The sequence below is a fragment of the Glossina fuscipes genome, unplaced genomic scaffold, assembly GCF_014805625.2.
Source record: "Glossina fuscipes isolate IAEA_lab_2018 unplaced genomic scaffold, Yale_Gfus_2 3, whole genome shotgun sequence".
NCBI classification, from domain to species: Eukaryota; Metazoa; Arthropoda; class Insecta; order Diptera; family Glossinidae; genus Glossina; species Glossina fuscipes.
In genome coordinates this window covers 15,739,270-15,761,076 of record NW_023998417.1, presented here as the reverse complement: position 1 = coordinate 15,761,076, position 21,807 = coordinate 15,739,270, and the positions used below count along the sequence as shown (strand labels likewise).

The 21,807-nt window shown below is 32.6% G+C and overlaps 2 protein-coding genes across 7 annotated transcripts in view; one reads left to right on the top strand and one right to left on the bottom strand.

Moving 5' to 3' along the window:
* The window catches only part of LOC119634999 (octopamine receptor beta-1R), a 29,930-nt gene extending 23,678 nt beyond the window's left edge, over positions 1–6,252 (top strand). Inside the window, exons 5-9 of one of the 4 annotated variants that reach the window (XR_005247007.1) lie at positions 2,615–2,751; positions 2,855–3,037; positions 3,252–3,405; positions 4,873–4,950; positions 5,918–6,003. Coding sequence is in view for 2 of the 4 variants with exons in the window: in XM_038029485.1 (XP_037885413.1) it covers positions 2,615–2,751; positions 2,855–3,037; positions 3,252–3,405; positions 5,918–6,082 (639 nt within the window). In the remaining 2 variants the exon portion in view is untranslated. The other 3 variants (XR_005247006.1, XM_038029485.1, XM_038029486.1) reach the window with 3 other exon arrangements.
* Positions 6,253–7,427: 1,175 nt separating this feature from the next.
* LOC119635001 (2-oxoglutarate-dependent dioxygenase ecdK-like) lies at positions 7,428–20,245 on the bottom strand. 3 transcript variants are annotated; one of them, XR_005247008.1, is made up of 7 exons: positions 20,107–20,245; positions 13,401–13,516; positions 12,532–13,299; positions 12,393–12,471; positions 12,030–12,135; positions 10,469–11,161; positions 7,428–10,285 (listed from the first exon to the last, which is right to left on the bottom strand). XR_005247008.1 is itself a non-coding variant. In XM_038029493.1 (6 exons), exons 1-6 carry the CDS (start codon positions 20,189–20,191, stop codon positions 11,092–11,094), a joined length of 1,224 nt encoding a protein of 407 aa, XP_037885421.1. In that variant the 5' UTR covers positions 20,192–20,245; the 3' UTR covers positions 7,428–11,091. The 3 variants fall into 3 exon arrangements, 2 of the variants coding, with proteins under 2 accessions (XP_037885421.1, XP_037885422.1); XM_038029493.1 differs by having other exon boundaries at positions 7,428–11,161; XM_038029494.1 differs by lacking the exon at positions 12,030–12,135 and having other exon boundaries at positions 7,428–11,161.
* Positions 20,246–21,807: the final 1,562 nt, after the last annotated feature.

The following is a 21,807-nucleotide window of genomic DNA, read 5'->3' as shown; positions in this document are numbered from 1 at the left end:
TCAATAAAGGGTATTGATGCATATATCAAACAAAAGGCGCCATTCTCTTATGGGTGTTTTTCATCCATCTTCACAATCTATCTGATAAGAGAAGGTGTCTAGTGAAGTGGTTGAGAATTATATATAGTTCCTCTCAGTTGTTAACGAAGCTGATTTAAGGTATATAACAGTCGGAGTGATCCGCAACCTCGCTAATTCTAGACGTTATTTTAAATAAATCATTACAAATTGTATTACAATCTGATTGCCAGCTTTTCAAAGGGACCTTTGATTAATTATTGTTGATATGAAAAGCTCAAATTTTGGAAAATTTTAAATTGAAAATTTTTTATTGTTTGTTCCATGCACAGATTGATTGTTTCATTTTTCTATTATTTATTTATTTAATTTCCTACAAATTTCTATAGTTATTGTTATAAAAAATGGTAGCATGTGTCGGACATGCGAACTTTGCTTAATGCGTGTATATATGTGCGCAGCAGCTTGCATTGAAGCATTATATACGAGCTTTGAAAACGAATACATTAAGCAAAGCCGTATGTAACAAGTAAAACCATTATAATCGGGCAAGATCGATTATTAAATGCCTTACGATACTTCGCCTATTATATTTCATTGATTTTCGCTTGGTACCCAAAGTACCCCAAAATTATGCCTTGTTTCCACATAAATGCGTACTTTTGTTGAAGCCCTTTTATGGGAAAGGACCTAAAACATGACGCGGTCCCAATTTACTACAATTACTTTTCTACTCAAAGGACTTATTACCGTTCACGTATATTCACCAGAGAATATTGAAAATTAGATATTTTTGTGTAGGGAGGGAAGGATTAATTGAAATACTACAACATTTTTCATATAATAAGGTTTCGAAAACGAAGCGCCTATAGGGCAATGGTCATAAAATGTTCCTATTCAAGTCATTTTCAAAAGGTCCTACACACTGGTGTGCCAACTTTCGTGTAGATATATTGAAAATTGCAACGAATAGGCCGACAGACAAGCTAAAATCGATTCAGATAAAGCTCAAGACAGAATTCTAATTTACTTAAATTCATTTCATTTGCTTATAAAATTGTGTCATATGTGAACACGATTTCCTGTACCTCTGCGTAACTAATAAAATCTAAGCAGCACACAATTAAACGTAAACGATTTGGTAGTCAATTATTAGACACATAAACTTCTAGCGCTAGGAGATGCGCTACACAACTGCTTACAATAGCTTAATATTAGCTCTCAAATATTTAGCGAGTGCGAATACAAACTCTTGGATACCATCATTCAAGTGCTTATGGTTTGCCATATAAATATAAACTTATAGGGCTTATTAGAAGAACATAAGCGCAGAAGGATATTTGCCCTTGCATCATTTATCGTACGTTTATGCGAATGGATCCATAATCGTTCTCAAATTTAATTTAAACATGTTTGTGCGTCGCTTTCCCATCTATCTACTGCTTCCTTATTTTATTATTTTATCATAATGCTAGCAAAGTCCAAATTAATCAAGACTTTAACGAAGCATTAATACCTATTCGCCCTTTCAAGTGAGACCGTTTATCAAGGAGTAGATTATTAACACTTTGTAATTACGGATCCTATAAGATTTATATATCTTTTTTCTTCCTTTTTATTACGAAGACCAAATTCCCGGTGCACTGTGTAAAGAAAACTTGAGTTTCTAATGTATTTAAGAGAAAAAAATACTTCACAGCTCTTCAATTTTTTACAGTGTCCGTGAAGAGTTAGTAATGTAGTACACTACTCAGTCCATTCATAACAACCAACAATTTTCATGATTATTACGAGCCTAGTGTTCGATTAAACTAAATTAGTTAGCCTATGTGTCGGCTAGAGCTCAACTTCTAGTGGGTAAGATTGACATAAAAAGGCAAAAATCACTGAATCTTATTAAATGTCTTTACATAAAAGACTACAGTTCGTCAGCACGCGGCAGTAAAATCTAAAATCTGAATTCATCGTTTCATACCAACAATTTAGGAGTGATGTGTATTAAGCGAAAATTGTGCGACTTTTCCTCTAATCCTAATCGAAGTCAATCAGTAACTGTTGACGTAGAAATTCAATTAATTAAGTTATATAAAATTGTCTAAGCTTTAAGTACATTTGCAATGTAATGAAAATAATTTAGAAAGCAGTGTTAGTTGAGAATTTCATTGCATATGCATTTTGTACTGTTGTTGTTGTTGTTGTAATAATAACTTCGATTTTATATCTGACAAGTTCAAGTTGTTGAGTCACTTTATATACTATTTTGCTAATATAGAGATAATTTAACAGTTATTTTAATTAAAAAGTTAATTACCGATTTTATATTTTAAGTATGAATGATGAAAACTTCTCTTTTTTTTATATACTAAGTCTTTAAATTAAATAGTAATCTGCTTCTTCCTGTTTTCTTTTTTAGTTTTTTTTTTTTTTTTTTTTGGGAATTAAACTCAATCCTTTGCAAGTCAGTGTGGCAAAGAACGTTTCATAAAGTTTTGAAAGTAATTAACTGCAATACTTAAACACCCACAACAACTGCATTGTATATTAGTTTGCAATTTAATCGTTTTATTACTTTTTTTTATCATTTTGCTTCCAACAGATTTGTGAATTTAAAGTGAATAAAGCGTATGCCATTGTCAGTTCATCAGTAAGTTTTTGGATTCCGGGTATTGTAATGCTGTCAATGTATTATCGCATATATCAAGAGGCCGATCGGCAAGAACGTCTTGTCTACAGGTATTGCTATGTTAGAAAATAAATCAAATATTAAAAAAAACGTTTACAAAATTCTTTTCCATTTCTTACGTGCACCGGCATTCCGCAATTTTATTATTTAAAGGTCCAAGGTCGCGGCTTTATTGTTGGAGAAACATTTACAGATAAGTCAAATACCGAAACCACGTCCCAGCATACAAGTTGAACAATCTACCATCAGCACTATGCGACGTGAACGTAAGGCCGCCCGCACATTAGGCATTATAATGAGCGCTTTTTTATTATGTTGGCTGCCATTCTTCCTTTGGTATGTGTGTACATTAATATTGCTCATCCACACAGCCGTATATTAATGAATAAGATAAAAGTCATTTGCTTTGCTGTGCAAGTTTGATTTCATATCCTTTGTTCTATTATACATTTCATTTTCTTTTCGCTCAATGAATTTTTATAGAATTTTTATTTGATTCGCTATATGTTTGCGAAATATTATTATTTTCGGTAAATTTTTTTGTTTGTAGGTATATAACTTCGTCATTGTGTGAAAGTTGTTCGACACCACGTATCGTGGTTGGCATTTTATTTTGGATCGGTTACTTCAACTCGGCATTAAATCCTATAATTTACGCCTACTTTAATCGGGATTTTCGAGCTGCCTTCAAAAAAACTCTAAAGGTTAGTATGTGACTTTTATACACATTAACCAAAAAAAAATATTCATTTATTTATTTAAAAATGAAACGAACACGTAAATAATTGAAAGGAGGGGATGACATTATAGTCATGCAAGCCATTAAATACCCTGCGCTACTTCGTTTACAAATAATTCTTTGCTTGTTTTCGTCACATAATACCAAAAACTACATCTTGTTTACATGTAAAGGCGTACCTTTCCAAGGCGGCCTTATAAAATTGAAATTATGTTTCTTGTCAAGAACCTCGTTATTCTTTATTTATTGCCGTCATTAAGTGCTACAAATCAGATTTTCTTAATATTCAAAAAAGCGACCAATGAATTTAATATGACAAAGTATTAATAGCCGGTGATTTGTTGAAAACTTCCAACCTTACGGCAGTAATCGCAAAAACGATCTGACCAAAATCATTTTCAATAGGGTTCGTCCTTCGGCCAAGACACCGAATATTTCAAAAGTTGTAACTTATAGACTGAACACAAAAATGCGTGGACAGAGACGCTTAAATCGATTCGAGAGATCACTTCAAATCTCATCGATGTAATAAAATATGGACATATTTCCAATCTTCCTGTGGTTTACATGTATTCGCACAAATATAATATCGATTATACCACAAGTGATATAAGGTGTAATGAGGATAGGTCTTAGTCCAGGTTGCGCACAAAATAAATTTACAAGGCGCCTATGAAAGCCAAACAAATAGACAATAACAGACAAATGAGTCCGCTAAATACACTTCTTAGCTATTTTGATTATTTTAGTGATTTGCAAGAAAACCTTAAAGAAAGTAATTATGGAAAACTTCTTCATATTTCTTTTAAATGGGGTGTAGAATAGAAAGTATCGATTGGCGTAGTTTAATTATTAATTATCCATTTTTTATTTTTCCTTTTCTCTATACTATTTGCCATTTGCTATTTGCCGCAATTGCTTTAGGTTTTATCTTAATATATTTCCGCCTTTTACCGGATTATTTGCTTGCATTATAAATCATAAAATATTTCTTATTATAATCGCGTTTACTGAAACAAAATTTCCTCTTATTACACAGCTGGCATTATCATATTTCATACTGCGTCTTACAGCAAACATTTGGTAAAAAAATATTTCAAAATTAAATGTGAACATTTGTCGCTTGCAAACTCTCCGTACAACCTTAATTGGTAAATTCTTTTTTATCATTTTATCATTTATAAGCAATTAATGTATTTTTAGCATTGTACGTTTTTTTAAGCCCAACACCGGAGTAGCTTAACACGCCTAGTAACAATTAAGGAAGCATGTATTGAAGCATGATATCTTAAAATAACGTCCATCCGTCTATCTCTAATTTCACCTTAAAAAAGTTCAAGTCAACTAGAGCAATAAAGTGATCTCGAAAAGTTAACCACAAATTTGATTAACATTTTTATTTTTATTTATTTATTTTTTTCGTAATTTACAGACTGGAACTCCTAACAAAACCATATAGAAATTTGCCGGCAACGAGAACGATTTGAGTGTGTATATATGTTACTTGCAGGTAACTTATACGCAATGCTATCCGGAAGCTTTTGATCTGCGCTACATAATATGCAACAAATTTTAATATTAGCATATATAGAGCCTAATAGTAGATAAAATTCCAAACCCTCGATTAATCACAAAGAATCAAGTGAACGCAGTAATTGTAACCTCGTAGAGGTTAAACACTATTTCGATAATTTAGTACATTTCCCGTCAGAAGACGAGCATAGCAGCATATGCATCTTTTCAGTCCACCGTTAGCCACCAGGAATGTGTGACGTGGGCCTCACTAAATACGTAAATTATAAAACAAACAAGTATAGGCATCCGTTTAGACTCCTTGCCTTTATTCCTGGTTGCAGTTAGAGAAAAGATTAGTAATTATGAACAGTTCGCTCGAAACTGTATTTATTAGCTATTATGCAGCTGGAAAAGTCTTCGTCAAGTTCTTAACTCTTAATTGGTGCATAGACACCTCACAAACTCCGCTTTTAATGTGTTTACTCGAGGCGTAGAACATCTTTGATTTCCCTCCAAGCAAAAACGGCTTTGCGTGTTTAAACTCAAAGTATATAGCAGCGTAGGTGAGAGACTCGCTCCACAACGACTATTGCTTCTCTGATTGATTTATTAATACGTTTATCATTTTATTTGTAAAGAATAAAATTTTTTTTAAAGCTTTTCTTAATCTGCACAACGCTTTGAATATTTCCAATGATTTTTCTTTCTTATTCTTTTGATTTTATATAATATACATTTCAGTTTGGCCCGGGTGTTAATAAACTATACATTTTTAGGAACATAATCAATAATAATGTCGGAATAAAAACTATATAATAAAATGATAAACGAACTCTTTATTGCGTACAACTTAAGTGTAGAGCTTAAAGAATGCATTTTAATGATCCAAACATATGATAATTTGCTTCTGCTGTTATTTCGTCTATTTTTGCACATGCCTTACCTAATGCTTTCATCAACAGTTTTGCAGCCCTCATAATCTTATAAACTGTCGCGTTAGTGCCGGAGTTGAAATGCCGCCCTTTGTTAACTCCACAGCTTCCTCAGAGATACACATGAATATTATACGGGCTCGTCAATACGCGACCTCAGCATCGTCCGCTCAACTACAGACTCTATATCAATAAATAAATAATTTATGTACATCGTTGAAAATAAGTTAAAGCGACAGCCAATTTAAACCGAAAACCACGTAAGCAAATAAAAATTAGGTTTAGTGTATATGTATGTATCTATGTTAGTTATAATGTATTTGTAAACGTAAAGACATCCCCGACGCTGAAAACTAAAAGCAAAAGAAAAAGAGCTGAACACAAAGACCATTGAAAATCCCAGAGCTCAAAGAGAGATAAACCATATAACTAAGAAAAGTTAATAAGTTTCTTCACTAAGTGTAATAGAAAAGCAAAGCAACTATTAAAATCCCTACCATAAATAAAAACATTTCTTACTTATACGTCAAATTTATAAAGTTGTACAAAAGGTAAAAGTACAACAATAACTTATACGTGTAAACAACAGCTAACTTGAGCGAAAGCCTTGTGCAAATAAAAACAAACGTCAAATAAAATATTGAGTTTGTTTCTATATTTTTATTTTATAAAGCTTAAAAATAAATGGAAGAGAATACACTCTTACACGCGCCCCGGCAAACCTATATTTTTACTATTCTTCGGCGAGTAGTGGAAACTCAATGCAACGGAAGATCTACACACCGAGCAACACGAAAAAAAAGAATAGAAGAAAAGGAAAACCAAACACAAAACAGAAATATATACAAAAAAATTGGCGCACAGCAATGAAATGAAAACTTTATCACAACAAACAATATAAACTAAATAAATAAATACAAACAGTCGCCGACTTGATTCCGGAAGGAAAACATCTACTAAACTTTAGTAGAGTTAAGCCTGAGAAGTAAGTCGTAGCCAATTATGCAAAATTTCCCACAGCAGTTAAATAAATATTGATTGTAACGCATTGAAATTGTGAGAGAGAAGAGAATCTTACAAAAGTTGCTGCGAAACAATCAAGCGGCATAACTGAGGACATTCTAAACTTTCTTCTGTTTCGTCGAAGTTTCCTACAGCATTGTGAAACACATACATAAATATTGCATAAGATGATATTGCTTCATTCCAATAATAAATAATTCATAGTTTTACTCTCTGTTCCTTTCCTTTGATCGCGAACGAGATGATCTCAAAATAATTGTACAGATGATATTTTTACTTTTGATATTTCTCCTAAATTTTTGAACAAACAACCAAACCGATTAAGACAATAACGTGTTGCCCCTTTTTTTTAAATAAACCCCATACTGAGCTTAATAACGCTAATTGCTGTGGTAATTTGAAAATCTCTTCATAGAAGGATTTAAAAATTATAAAAAATACTAATGACTTTCATGTCAACAAACAATGAACATTAAAGTAATAACTTCTCTTGTACATGTTTCGATATTTTGTTAATTTTGTTTTGTATTATGACCAATGATTTGAAGATATCTTCTATTCATGTAACACGGTGGGGGTCAGAAAGAAGAAAAGCGCGTTACGTTAGCGCGTGCCCCATGGATAAGTGTTGTGCCCTTACCGACTGAAAACTCACTGTAGCTGCGACCAATCCAAAGCACATGAGATTTGAGCCCGTGAAAACTAACTTAGCTACTCGTCGACTCAGGCGCATTAAAGTTAAGTCTTGCTTGGAAAACGTACGGACGAATACAATGCGTAACACGTGTTCATCTGCATAACTTCACATTCGATTTCTTCTGATGTACGTGAGTCTCAACAACGTTTTTCCGTCCTTGTATACCTTACATACTGTCCCACGTAGGATCTTACAAATATGAATTTGTATTTTAAAAATTTTAATAGACTTTTCAACACTACACCATACTGCTGGGAAAATTATGAGTTTATAGAGTTTTTGAAAATTTATTTTCAAGATACTGTTTTCTGAAGCCTAATTAATAAGAGGGGGTTATATTATTCGTATCCCATTCTTGAAATTCTGTGGGGACAAAACGAAAAGTGGTGACTGTAGTATTTAAAATTTAGGGATTCTTTCAAGGAGGGAGTACTCAAAAGCTTTCTTTTATCCACTTTCAATGGACGCTCTGCCTTTTGTGCCAATAAATCTGATCACCTCAACATATACATTAATAATCCAAAAGTTTTTTAGCTTTTTAAGTTTTTATTGTTTTCGACATGAAAACACATTTAAAAAAACAATATTTAAACGTGCACTAGTACGGAAATAGTTGTATGTATGTAGAATTTACGAAAAACAAAATAACATTTAGGTTTGCATAAGTGTAACATACATACCTGCATAGTCTCGCACTTATACTTATGTTCATGCACATAAAAGAAACAAGAGATATTGTAATTTTAATGCAAGTTTTTTAAAATAAAAACACTAACATACATATTTGTATATAACAATTAGGTTAAATAGGTTGATAAGAAAGTACAATATGCAAACAATATGCTTAAAACACGTGCTTAGGCTACAATTAAAAAAAAAAAAACCAAAAAATGTTACTTCGAGTGCAATGAAAGTAAGAAAACTCTATGCTCGCGACTTAAAGATTTTTGTTGCGAGATTGAGTTTTTTGCTGCGAAATTTCGATTTACTCGAAATTTATCGAAAAAATAACCCAACAGCCTTGCACGAGATGAATGGGGGTAGAGGACTCAAGTAGAATTCGCTTAGGGAAAGTTTTTTTCTTTAACCTCTTTACGATGCCTTTTCCATTGGTTTATTGAACGCTTCTATGTCCGAGACACGATTGTGTACAAATTTCATTTTATCTCCGACGCATCATATCAACATCCCCTTTGCCATTAAGTCGAAAAGTAGATATCCAATATGTATATAAATATATATGTCAATTACAATCCTTTTGTTGTTGTAATTTGTAATTTCTCAGGTTTGCTGGTTTTTAACATATCACGAAAGACAGACTACCCAAGCAAACGCAAGGATGGACGTGTATGAACACAAAACCGTCAATTGGTTGAAAACGTGAAGCGGCGGCGAACGCTAAGCAGACGGTAAAAATGTTCTATGCCGGATGTAAGAATATGTGCAAAAAGCAAAAAAATGTTGCTTTCATTTCGTGAAAAATCAAAACCAAAAACACTGTTTAGTTTTCTCCAACACTTGAAAGCCACTGGAACAGTGGTTGCCAGAACAATGTAGCGAAATAATTCAGACGAGTTTTTAGGGAACAGAGTGGTGTAGTACAAATAGTGGGCCAACAGCATTTCTTAATACCCACGAATCGCGCCATAGTTAAACTATGCATCTTCGTGTCCCCACTAGGTTAACGTTAAGTGGCTACACTAATCTTTTTATTTAATCGGCAGATTTATATCGCATTTTGAAACTATTTTGCATGTCAAAGACGTTGATCGCATCAAAGCTGATGTGTGAATGTACTGTTTGTTAAGATATGCCCTACAAAATACTTTAAAAAAAGTCATTTATGTGAATTCACTCTTGGAAGTTGTTTAAAAAATTCATATTAAAGAAACAAAGGAGAATCTAACATCAAGACCATAAATGAAGAGATGCGAAGTTGAAAGTGTACATATAAAAGTCCCAAAAGGAAGGAGCCCCTTTGCACAGGAATAAAGCGATGTTTTTTGTAAACTGTATTCCTTACTTCACTTTCGAACGTGCAATAAAATGGACTGAACAACACGAATCATCCTATACTTGCCTACTCTTTAAATAATAGTAAACAAAATTTTCATATATTCTCCTCAGAATGTATAGATTTTTTTCGAATTCATATTTCAGTAGGGGACTGCAAAAAAGACTCCCTTCACTTCTCTAACTCATTGTTAAAATAATTATTTTCTTGACTGACTTTGGCCAAATTTTAGAAAATATATTATACTAGAGAACAATATAAATTATGATTGATTATTTTAATAATTAATTATTTAATGCATATGAACGGTTGCTTACAAATCGTTATTATTTTTAACTTATTTTACTTGAAATAAAGTTTCAAAAGCTTGAAGAAACCTAGTGTTTACTTCAAGGCGAATTATAATTAGTACTGACTAAAAGGAGTCCGTCGCACGAATAAGGCGATACGATTGACTGAGACAGCTGATGTAGGTAGGAAATATTTTGGTTTTTTTTTTTTTAATTTAGTTCCGAGGCATTTGATGAAGAATCCTTTGTTTTTACTGGTGATCGTGAAAGAGCAATTTCACAAAGTTTCATTCATTCTTTGACAATCGAAATACAAGCAAACAATAGCATATGTTTACACAATTGTTATAGTGTTATAGATAGAGTAAGGAAATCTGTTAATGATAAAAATAAGTCAGAATTAGGTTTTGTTAATAAACAAAGTTATTGCGCAATAGGACGTTAATATGTTAAAGTTTAACTGACAGAGATTTTATAAAATATCTTATATGTGCGCGCACGCACATATAAACAAATTAGAAAATATTTAAACAAATGAACCTGAAACCAAATCTCACCGTTTGTTGTTATCTGATACCGCGTCGAAAACAAAAAATTCATCTCAGAAATGTATACATTTATCAATGTTGTTTTATTTTAAAACTTAACAGAAATTATTCTAAAAAAAAAAAAAGGAAAAGAAAGAATGTAGCATGAAAGTCTACAAGGTTTTCTGCTGTCATTTTAGAAATTGATGGAAATCTTATACCGTTTATGTTAATAAGCATATACTTGTAGTCAAAACAAACAATAGTTCATGAAATTGTAAAATGAATATAAAACAGTTATTATATGTTTATAAATATGTTGTTAGTGTGAAAATCAGTTTGTATACATTCATCCTTAGTACACTCATTGCATGAATTTATCCAGTTATATAAAGTAGTGTTATCTTATGAATACGCTTATGCACATATATATTTGTGCATATAGATTTACGCCTATTTATTGTATACATATATCTGTATGAAAATAAAGCAAAATAAAAAAAAATCGGTATATAAATTATTTTTAAGAAATCACTTGTTTCTATCGTTTGAATGAACTTGTTTTTACACTATTGACTGGACTGACTGAAAAGCTAAACAAACACAGTTCTGTTAAGTTAGTTGGCGTTTCTCTGCCACAATTTCAGTATTAATTACGAAGTGTAGTGGTTCTGGTAAGTCTCGCGAAAGCGCTTTTGTATTAGCTGATAGGCGTTATAGACCCTGAAATTTAAAGAAAAACAAAAAAAAAAAAAAATAACATGATTAATCAATATTTTAAAGTCTTATATATCAATAAAGGGTCTCAGGGTATCAGGCAGTCTAAAATTGATGTAAACTTGGGCGGAAAACTTTAGTTTCTTTTCAGTTTTTCCGATCTGTATCTGGGTTACTTTTTAACTTCCAATCCACATTTTTTCGATTTTCTCCATAACAAGCCTATGATCTTCATTAAATCGGATATTTATATTTATAATCTCAAACAATTAATTCAAGGTATTACAATGAAAGAAAATCTTCTCGTAGATCGTCATGACATTTTAGATTTCCAACTACATTGGCTGAAGTTAAGCAACGAAAATTCTAATTTTATTTTTCTCGCTAAAGATTAGCAAATAAATAAATTTATTTTTACATCTTACGCTTAACTGCTAAAATGCTTTCAAGGAAAGTCATTGCTATTCTCAAAGTTCACGGAAATAACATTGTTTATAGAAAACAAACACGAATAAGTTATTGACTATTACTAACTTTGGTTTTTAAATAGAAACTAAATTTCTAATGACATTAATACATAAATAGTTTAATGGGTAAGAAGGTATCATTTTATAGAGTAAAACGTTAATTGCATCAATATGCGAACATTGATGAGAGCACGTGACCTAAGAAACGTGATCGATGCTCCGAATCATGTGCTATGTCTTTTAAATATCATCAAATCTCTAGTTATGTATATGAAACGGTAGCAAAATGCTGTAATTATTTGAAAACCGTGACTTGTTCTAAATACCTAATAAAGCAGTGAATTCTAGGGGACAAGAGAACTGAAAGCTCAAGAGATTTTTACACCGTTCTGCCCGTATTAACTTACTTTTCTTTCGCCGCTTTAAAGGACTTTTTTCTTGTCTTTTTGCAGGTAGTATCTTGTACATCAGCAGGCAGTGGCAAATCGTAGGGGGATATCAATGTTAAATTATCTAAAAATTTGTTTTTAATAAGTATATAATTATCGACCCAAATTATTACTTTTTAGTATTTGAGGATGAGTTGACTTGTGAACTGTTTTGTTAAATTTAATGAACGATCAATGAATAATAGGATTGAAAACGTTTAACGTAATGATGGGAATAAATGAACTTTATGAGAATGCGTGATTGGAAATAAAAAAAATGATAATTATCATAAGGATGCCGAGTGTGGGAGCTACTCTTTTCCTATGTTATTGTAAATTTACCTGGATGGCAAAAGAACGCTATAGAATGTCGACCTCGGGTTCTTAGATGTTCTTGTTCCGGTATTACCACTCGATGTGGCTAAAATATTAAAACAAATAAATTTTTTTCCTTCTACATAATTCGTCAACTACCGCTTACCAACGCAAGGTATCTAGCTTGTGTCCATATTGTTAATATTTCACCGCAATTAACAAGTATTGCGCCGGGTAAGTGTCCGAGTCTTTGCCATTTTTCAGTTCCAGTTAGTTTTACTTCTAGACCGCCTTCTGAATCCTGAGCTAACAGAGTGAAAGTACCGTAATCGGTGTGAGCACCGCAACGTATCATCTCACCATTTGGCAGACGACGTTCTGTGGTTTGGTTTAATTCGTCAATTCGGTTGCTGTCACCGTCTATTTCATTGAAGTCATCGCGCGGATTGTATTCAGGGCGAAAGTCCGGTAGATTTGTAACGCAACGTTGATAACTGTATTTGCAATGACCTTTAATGAATTCGTTTTTACCATTTTCATCTTCCTCTATTACTGGCGGGTAGTATAATAAACGCAGAGTGGTTTCGTTATCATGATCGCCGGATAACATATGTGAGTGTCTTTCCAGAAAAAATGTCTGTGGTATGTCGAATGATATCGCCAGAGCTTGCAAAAGAAAACGAGCTAAAGATTTAAAATCTTCGGCTAATGTCGATATATGATCAGCAAATCCTGGTAAAGGTTCTTCGGGCAGATCTTTGGCGTTTAGCGTACAAATATTGAAAGCGTGTCTAAGTTCGGGGATCTTTCCATCGAAACATTCCAAGCCGGGACTCACGTAACCATGATTATCCTCACCAGTACGTATGTAGTGTTCTTTAACATCTGTGGGTAAATCGACAAAATCATCCAAATGATCCCAAGCGGTTTTCAACTAATTAATCAAGTAATAGGAAAACAATCGTGACATTCTTCGAAACTTATTGCATCATTATTTGGTTAAGTACATCATAACCAAACTGACCAAACGCTAACCTTTTCATCGGCAATTCCATGATTTACCAGTAAAGCCAAACCCTTTTCAGAGAGAGCTTTGTGCAATTGTTGCCCCACTCGGTTGACCACAGATCGCACGGGGCATTCTTCAGTGCCTATAATGTATAATAATATAACGGGAAATGAAGTACGATTAACTTTGGGGGAAAAAAAAGATAAAATTTCTTAAACGTAGGCAACATTAAATGCGTCCATTGCCCATTACCCTAACTAAGAATTAAGATTTGTGAAATATTAACTTTATCTTATTTTTATTCCGATCATACTCCGATTGTTACCGGTTTTAATCATATGTGTTTAAAATTAAGAATATGAAAAGTTAATTTATCATGTGATATACTTTACTGTAATTTATCTTTAATTATAAGCGTACACACATTTTTTCTCAAAAAACTCTCCACCACATATGAATGGAAAAACGAAAAAAAATTAATCTAAAAAATGTTTATCTTCATTCGCCGCCATATCACACAGCTGTGATGGCTGATCTTGACTACAAAATAATATTTCTATGTCGACAACGAAAATGCTCGTATGTAATTACGTGTTACAACGTGTGTTGTATATGTTATTATGGTTGTTTGTTATCATGATTCTCGTTATGTGTTTATTATATCTTCCTTTTGACTGTTTTATACATTTTGTATTTATATCTAGAAATAGAAGCCAACTAACTAAACGAGTTGAGTGTTATCGTGTCAGTGTCAGTATGTATTTAATACTTTTGGTTGTTTTGGTTGTTATGCTAGTATGTAGTCTTTGTTTTTACTATTATTGTTGTTATTGCAATGACTCTTCGATTAACTTACGTTGAGTTGAATTCGCTTGCTCTGTATGTTGTTCTTGTTGTTGTTTATCTTTTTTTTTTTCTTTTTTTTTTTTTTTTAATTTTTACTTTACATATTTAAACACAAGGTACTTTACTGGCAGCTATAAGCAAAATAATATCGTTACTAATTAAAATAATAATCAATTATTTATTCAGCACTTCCATTTAAATTATGAGTCATTAAATTTGAAAATATCTATGAAGGAATTAGCGTATTTACAAACCGCATAAGAAAGCTACATTTACCTTGGACGGAATTTCATTCTGGAATCCATTTGACACTCGATCGGACCTAATCAATAGGGGTATTATATTCGTTTTTTATATATAGTCCAATTGCAAAATGCAACAGTTGCTTCATATATGAATATTGAGTCAGATTCCATATACCGGCATTTAATGCCGAGCGCCAGTTTTTAGCAACTTTACTTATGTGCTTATTTTTTCCATTAGCCCTTCAGTTTTTCATCTATTGCCTTGACTCTGCTTGATTGCTTGTCATTATTTGTATTAAAAATGCAGACAAAGAAAAAACACACAGAGCTGAAACGATTCCGATTCTCACCCTAATCAAACGCAGCTAATGTGTTTATATATGCTTCAAGGCCTCTGGAAATGTGATTTGAACGGTTTGTGCTACGTTAAAAACTAAATGATATAAGTAATGATAATTAAGTTAAACCTCCTCAAATGGTCTTGCACTCAGAAACTAATAAATAAAAAAGAGTTGAGATGAAAGAGGTCGTAGCACTACGAATGTCGACTTTTTTTGACTTCTTATATACTAGTAAAGTATTAATGTATTCCTAATAAAGTGTATACGTGGACATATGGATTCGAGTACGAACAAGCAAATGGTAATTTCACAGTGAACTCTTCTCGAGTTGCACTTGGTCATACGCATGTTTAGACAACGTATGACCAATATATGAGCATTGCGATCCTGTTGCAAGGCATATGAAAGGAAAACGGTGGCAAAATGAAGCATTCAAAAGTTGATTGGAAAGTGGAAACAAGTGTGTGCACAGATAAAGAATCAATGGCATCCCCTTACTTCCATTTCGGGGGCATGCAAGTGTGTGCAAGTATTTCTTCTTTCTTTGTTATTCTGAATAAGGCAAAGTAATTAAAGCACTAATAAGAAAAAGCCGCTAGGCTTTAAATAAGATCGTGTCAGTATTTAGTATAGTATGACGATCATATCGTTCATATCAGGCGTGGGAGGCAGATTTAGGGTAGTCCCCGCTTAACTCGTTCGCGATATACCGAGCTTGCTACCCTTGAGAAAGACTACATTTACTACATTTACATTTTTTCTTTTTACTTAGGCTTGAAAAGTAAGGATGAAATACCATGGAAGGCTCGGCTCAAGTATTTTTCCTACTAATTGCAGTTGACTAAAATTTTAATTATCAATTTCCTAGTAAGTTGTTCTAGCCTTAGAAAAGTGCCCGTCATCTATCTCATTTATGAGATTTATTTAACTCGCTCACACGTTACAGATAAACGTCAATGGCTCCGCTCAAAACAATGGCGCGATGTTGTAACGTGTTATTAATATTTTTATGAATGAATGTATAAATTATTGTTTATTCAATACATTGATAATCTTATGTTATCTGTGTACGACAGTGCAATCCAATTCGAGTATCTATGCCTGTAGGTTGTTTAAATGAGAAAACACATATCCGCATATCGTATGCAAGTGTGCCATCGCTCTCCACACTTGACAAAGCTAAATACGAAAACAAGGTGGGGAGATTTTCAAGTTAATGATTAAATTCCTATTTAAAAGTTATTTTCAAAATCAATACAATAGGTATTTCGAAATGACAGCTATTGAAATTTATTAACAGCTAAAATGTGGTTTCATTTATGTGGTTTTTTTCAAGTATTTCTTTGAATTGCTTTTCAGGTTTTCCTCGTGCAATTTATTTAACTTGATAAGAAAAATAAAGTTTTTTAATTATCTTCTGTCCGTAAAAGAAAGTAGGTGTTATTTTTTGAAAAGATATCGTGAGTCGAAATTTCTGCACTCTATCCATAGAAAATGTTTCTCTTTTATATTTTTTGCCTTTCGTGATATGAACCCGAACCAAACACGACGAGCTGCTGCAGCAGTCTGTGGGTATCGGTTTTTGGCCTTAGCACTAACGCTCTATTAAGTAGGAGTTTTGTGAAAAGAAAATAAACCTGTCCCGACATTATTTCCATAAAACTTATAGGAGATGTCGTAGTTGAGACTTCTCACAGACAGTGTTGTTGTACTGTACATCCCGCTATTCTTCCATTTTTCTTTATCTTTAAATATTTGTCCTTTTAAAGTGTTTGACATGCTTAGGCATGTTCGTATACAAAGTTTCAAAATCAAATCGATCAATAGCTCTTTTAGTAAAGCTCACGAAAGATCTTATGATTATTATACTAATTGGTGCACACAGTTTGCGGACTCCATTCATTGAAGAATGGAAACCGTACCGTTTAATAAGTCATTAGTCGCTTATGAACTAATTTCAGGGTATAGTTGAAATATAATCAATAGGCCATGAATGCGAGCGTACTGGTGAACACATGTTATAACCAAAGACGTAAAGTTATAATATTATGATTAATTTATGAGCATAAATAAATTCAATTTTAAAAAAGAGTTTAATTGCAATGCAAACAAAACAAAAAAAGAGCAAAGAAAAAGAAGTTCATAAAACCGATATAAATAACAATGTAATATAATAGAAAAGCAATAACGGCAATCATAAAGCCAGAGACAGGGAGAGAGAGAATTTAGCCTATAATATTTTAATTTTTTTTTAAATTATGGATAGATTTTATTTTCCCCCCTTTGAGCCCCTGCAGCAGTTAACAGCGAATACCGTACGTTTCGATACAAAATAAACTTTTTTTAATTTGCTCATGGCCACGAATCGAATTCGGTCAACTTATGTTATATAAGTAGTATACCCAATTGTTACATAATTATTACTCACGAAATTGATCTATAATATATAAAAACACCGGAAACATCAACGGTATAAGTTTTAAAATGTATTTCTAATTCAATCCCGAGAATTATTTACGTATATGTTGCATACATCTTTTAAGTTCCTTAAGTTGATAAAATTTCAGAAAGCAACGGGTAAGATGTGAAAGAATCAAGGAATTTTAATTGCAAGCTTACGATCACGACTTCAATCGCTGCTACTTCGTTCGTAGAGTCATTGCCTATCATAAAAGCTTCACGTGCCGTTGCAATCGATTATCATTTGATAAAAACACAACAGAAATAAATAAATCAGAAAAACGGGACGGAAAACATTAAATTATTGCCTCTGACCGATACATGAGAATTACAAAAATCGCACATGATCTTAACATCCATGAGTATCACGATATTTTATCATGAATACTTTCGTTTACTTCGAGAGACTCGCTGTAGCAAGCAGGAGTCTTGCAGGCTATAGAAACCAGGTATTAATTGTTCATAAAGCCTTTTCTGGTCATCCCACCCCAATATATTTATGGCAAATCTTCAATTCATCCCCCATTTAAGTTGATGCATAAAAATTATAAAGCATTTTCTTCGTTATGGATGTAGGCAATGAACCAATTTCTGGGCTTGGACATGAAAGCTCTGTAAGTAAAACGCTATTGCAAATCAAACTTTTCCGCAACTCAAGTTCGAACTGGTAACTAATTTCCAGTTCTCAGTTACTAATGTATAAATTATATATGCATTATGGTGTCTCTAGCAGTTGTTTTTGCCTTAATTTTCAGATGATGACTGCAAAAACTCGAAGTTAGTAAAAGTTTTATTTTTGAATAGCTTGCTTTGCTTCTAAACCCCATTAAAGCCCATACTAAAAAAAAACAAAAGAAAAATTAAAAAACAATTATTATTTACCGCAATTGCACTGAACAATACCGACATATAATAATGTAGTATAATAAACACGGGGATATGAACTGCATAAAAGAGTATAATGTTCAATAGAGCGCGCACTGTTCAATTGATTTTTGTTTAGCAACAAAATTAACGTATGTCGTTGTGTGGCAATTTTGTTGATTTGCTTGCGACGAAAGAATAGCTATGACATTAAAACGATTTAGAAATGTTTTTTCACTATACGCTCGTATTTTTTCTATTGAATTTGGGGGAGAACGGCAACTAAATTAAAGTTATCAGCAAATAAATTCTTTTTATTCGGGATTCCAAAAAATGTTGGGCTGGGTTGTGCATCCTATTCCTACTCGAAGTACCCGCTTCGTTCGAATATTTTTTTCAGAGCAAAACTCACAAATTTTTGTTAAGAAAAACGGTGTTGTGTTCAGTTTATACTCTGCAAGCTTCGGCTCTAACCAATTTAGTCTGTTTTCAATGCTAACCCGCGTGCAAGGCCTTCCAATGTTTCTATCAAATTTGAAGTCGATATCTTCATTTATGCGACCAGGAGAGTGCCAACAACAAGCACCGCACAGACGGACGGACATGGCTAAATCAATTCAGGATTTCACACTGATCAAGGAAATATACGTTTTATAGGATTTCTGAACCTTCTATTTGGGTGTTACATACATTATGAAAAAATAGTGAATGAGTATCCGGCCATCTTACAGTGGTGGGTATAAAAATGACTTCATCTACATGTCTACTAATGGACTAATGGTAGAGGATTTAAAAATATTGACTTTTTTGTGATTGACAAGTCTTTAGACGTAAGGGGGCTATTTTTGAAAAGAAGAGAATCATTTGTCATTAAGCAATGTTTAAATAATATATCGAAGATACCCTACGCGCTTTGACTTCAAGATATTGTTAATAATTCGCATAAAAAGCGAAAATTTGTGGAGTTTACGCTCTTTGTCGCTTTGAGGAATCGTCGTTCGAGAAAAGCGTATTGAAAATTTTGAAAAACATCGTAGATATGGTTAGCCTACAATACCGGAGTAATGTAGCTGGCCTTCCATATACTCAAAGCCTTTCCCATTCTCTTTTCTTGAAGATTTTATGCTAGAGCACGACGTTTTTTTTATAATTTTATAATTCTATAACCGAGTTAACAGTTAAGAGTAGAGAGTAGTAGCATCTCAAACATTTAATTTCTTGTCCAAAGCAATGAAACCCTTCGAGTCGTTCTCAGCCTCATATCCATCTAAATAACTAAACGTATTTGTCTTTGAGAATGCTTTTAAATATGTATAAACATTTTGTAAACACATCTGTTAGTTTATTAGAGAAATTAGCAATCGAGAGATAGGACATGCGGTTGTATCTTCTCGAGAGCAATTCATTTGCGGTAATCTTTTTAGCGTATTTGGTGAAGAGTTTTTTACACACAAAAATTAATTTCCACACACATGTAAATTTCGTCAAATGCATGATTTTGTTATTGCTATTATTAAAATACGTCCAGCCAATCTCATTAAAACTGATTAGTTTTCTCCATTTTCATCTACAGTGTCGTTAGGTACATAATAATTAACTGAGATTTGAAATACAAATAATAAGAATATTAAAAAATATAAATAGGCTTTCTATTCTTCTTTCTCTACGGTAGCCTTGATAATCCGTTTGGTATGATTTCCAAATGCTGTTCGCTCGTCTTCATATTTTTAAACATTAATACACTTTTTCTCACTCAAATTACTGATAAGTAATGAAAACTCTCTCAACTACGCTACATATATGGTGTGTTATACTTTGGGATCATTTGTTTCGAATCGGATGAAAATAATTTGTTATATCTTGATTTTAATAAAGCATATAATAAAATTGTACATAATGAGTTTATCTATCTATATTCTTAGTTTAATTAGTTTTGCTTCCTTTTTTTATTATATTTATATAAATTGTGAACTTACCACAATGAGCCAGATCGATGATGGGTACTAGACTTTTTGTCAAGAGAGTATCGGCTTTCTCGTCATTTGTTTTTGTTTTTAGCATTTTAATGTGTTTTTCGGTTAATCCGCACCTTTTTTAATTTTATCGACTTATAATTTATATATTTAAAATTATAATTTTTTACTTTTTAATTTTAAAATAATGTTCTTTTTTTGGCAAAGCAAAAGCAAAAATTAATTATAGTAATATTTTTTAAATTTGTTTACAAGTTCCGTGGCCTGTTTTTTACACAAAATTTATTTTTAATTAACAATGTGTGACGCAAGTTTATTTTTACATTGCTCTTAGCATTTCACTAAGTAATTTTTTTTTGTTTTTCATTTAAAAATCTCAGTCAAGTCGTCGTAAAAATTATTCACAACTTCTATAAAAGCTCTCTGAATCTTACTAACTAAGCAGCTCATTTGAACAGAGAATTTAAACATATAGTTACAATCAAGTAAACAAGTAAGAGTATGCGTCCCACTTTTTGATGAAATAAAGTTTTATGAAGTATGAACAAGGGACTACAGCCAGGAATAATGCGGACAAGTCTCGTCAATACGATTTGATAATGGGAGTAAATAAAATGTTACGACCGTCTTTGGCGGGGCCATCATACCAACAAAAAAGAAGAAAAAGAATTTAATTCTCCAAACAGTATAACACATAATCGTTAGCATGCAGCATAACTACGCAATTTACTCATATAAATATTGTAATGTAGTTTGGCCCACAAAACGAACTGTCAAATCCAATAAGACTGCCACATTGTAAAATTGTGACAACAAGTTGCGCGTGGAACACAATATAAGAGCGTCCGTAACTTGGACGTAAGTAAAAGATATTTACAAGACAAGTTTAAGCAAGATACCGCCATGTGCGCTTTGTTACTGCTCGTAGTAAACGCACTGAAAAGATTGTGTTACACAAAATAGGAAAGAAAAAAGAAAAACTTTCATATCTTTTGTATGAAAAATATCTGCTTCCTATGAAGGGTATTTACTATTCGTTCTTCTAGATTTGTTTGGTTTTCGTCTTATCAGGAACCTTACATGATTTTTTACTAATATTTACCGTTTTGCTGCTGAGTCATAATACGGACGGTTCTTTTTCGAAATACGTCCTCCACGTTTCAATTTAATAATGCTGAAATATGTGCACATATGTGTAAATTAACGCTTGATGTTGTTGAATCGAGAAGTTATCTTTGAGAATTTACTAAAGCCGCCAATAAACTCGTCAGAACTTCAATATATTCCTTTCCTACAACGTAATGTTAAGAGCGTTACGTACGTACGTTAGTCTTTGCAAAGCCAATAGTCATGAATTTTTTGCAACAACTTTGTGCATCTTAAGAAGATTGATACCTAGATCTGTTTTCTTTCTGATAACAAGAAGAAGGTAAGAAAGCAAAAGCACTCAATAACACTGGCAAGTAGGTTGTTTTCGAGGGATTGGTACCTTTGTAATCTAAAAGGTAATAGAAAGATTTTTATCGACATAATTTGTATTTACAAGAGAGTAAGTAAATGAAATGAGAGCGCAAAGTAAATTCGACTACCGGGAGAGTCAACTAACTCTTCAAAAGCCAGAACGATCTATTCAAACGTATTAGTTTTCACTATTTGTTTTTTCACAGATAAAAGATGCTGTGAAGGAATATATGCAACAACATC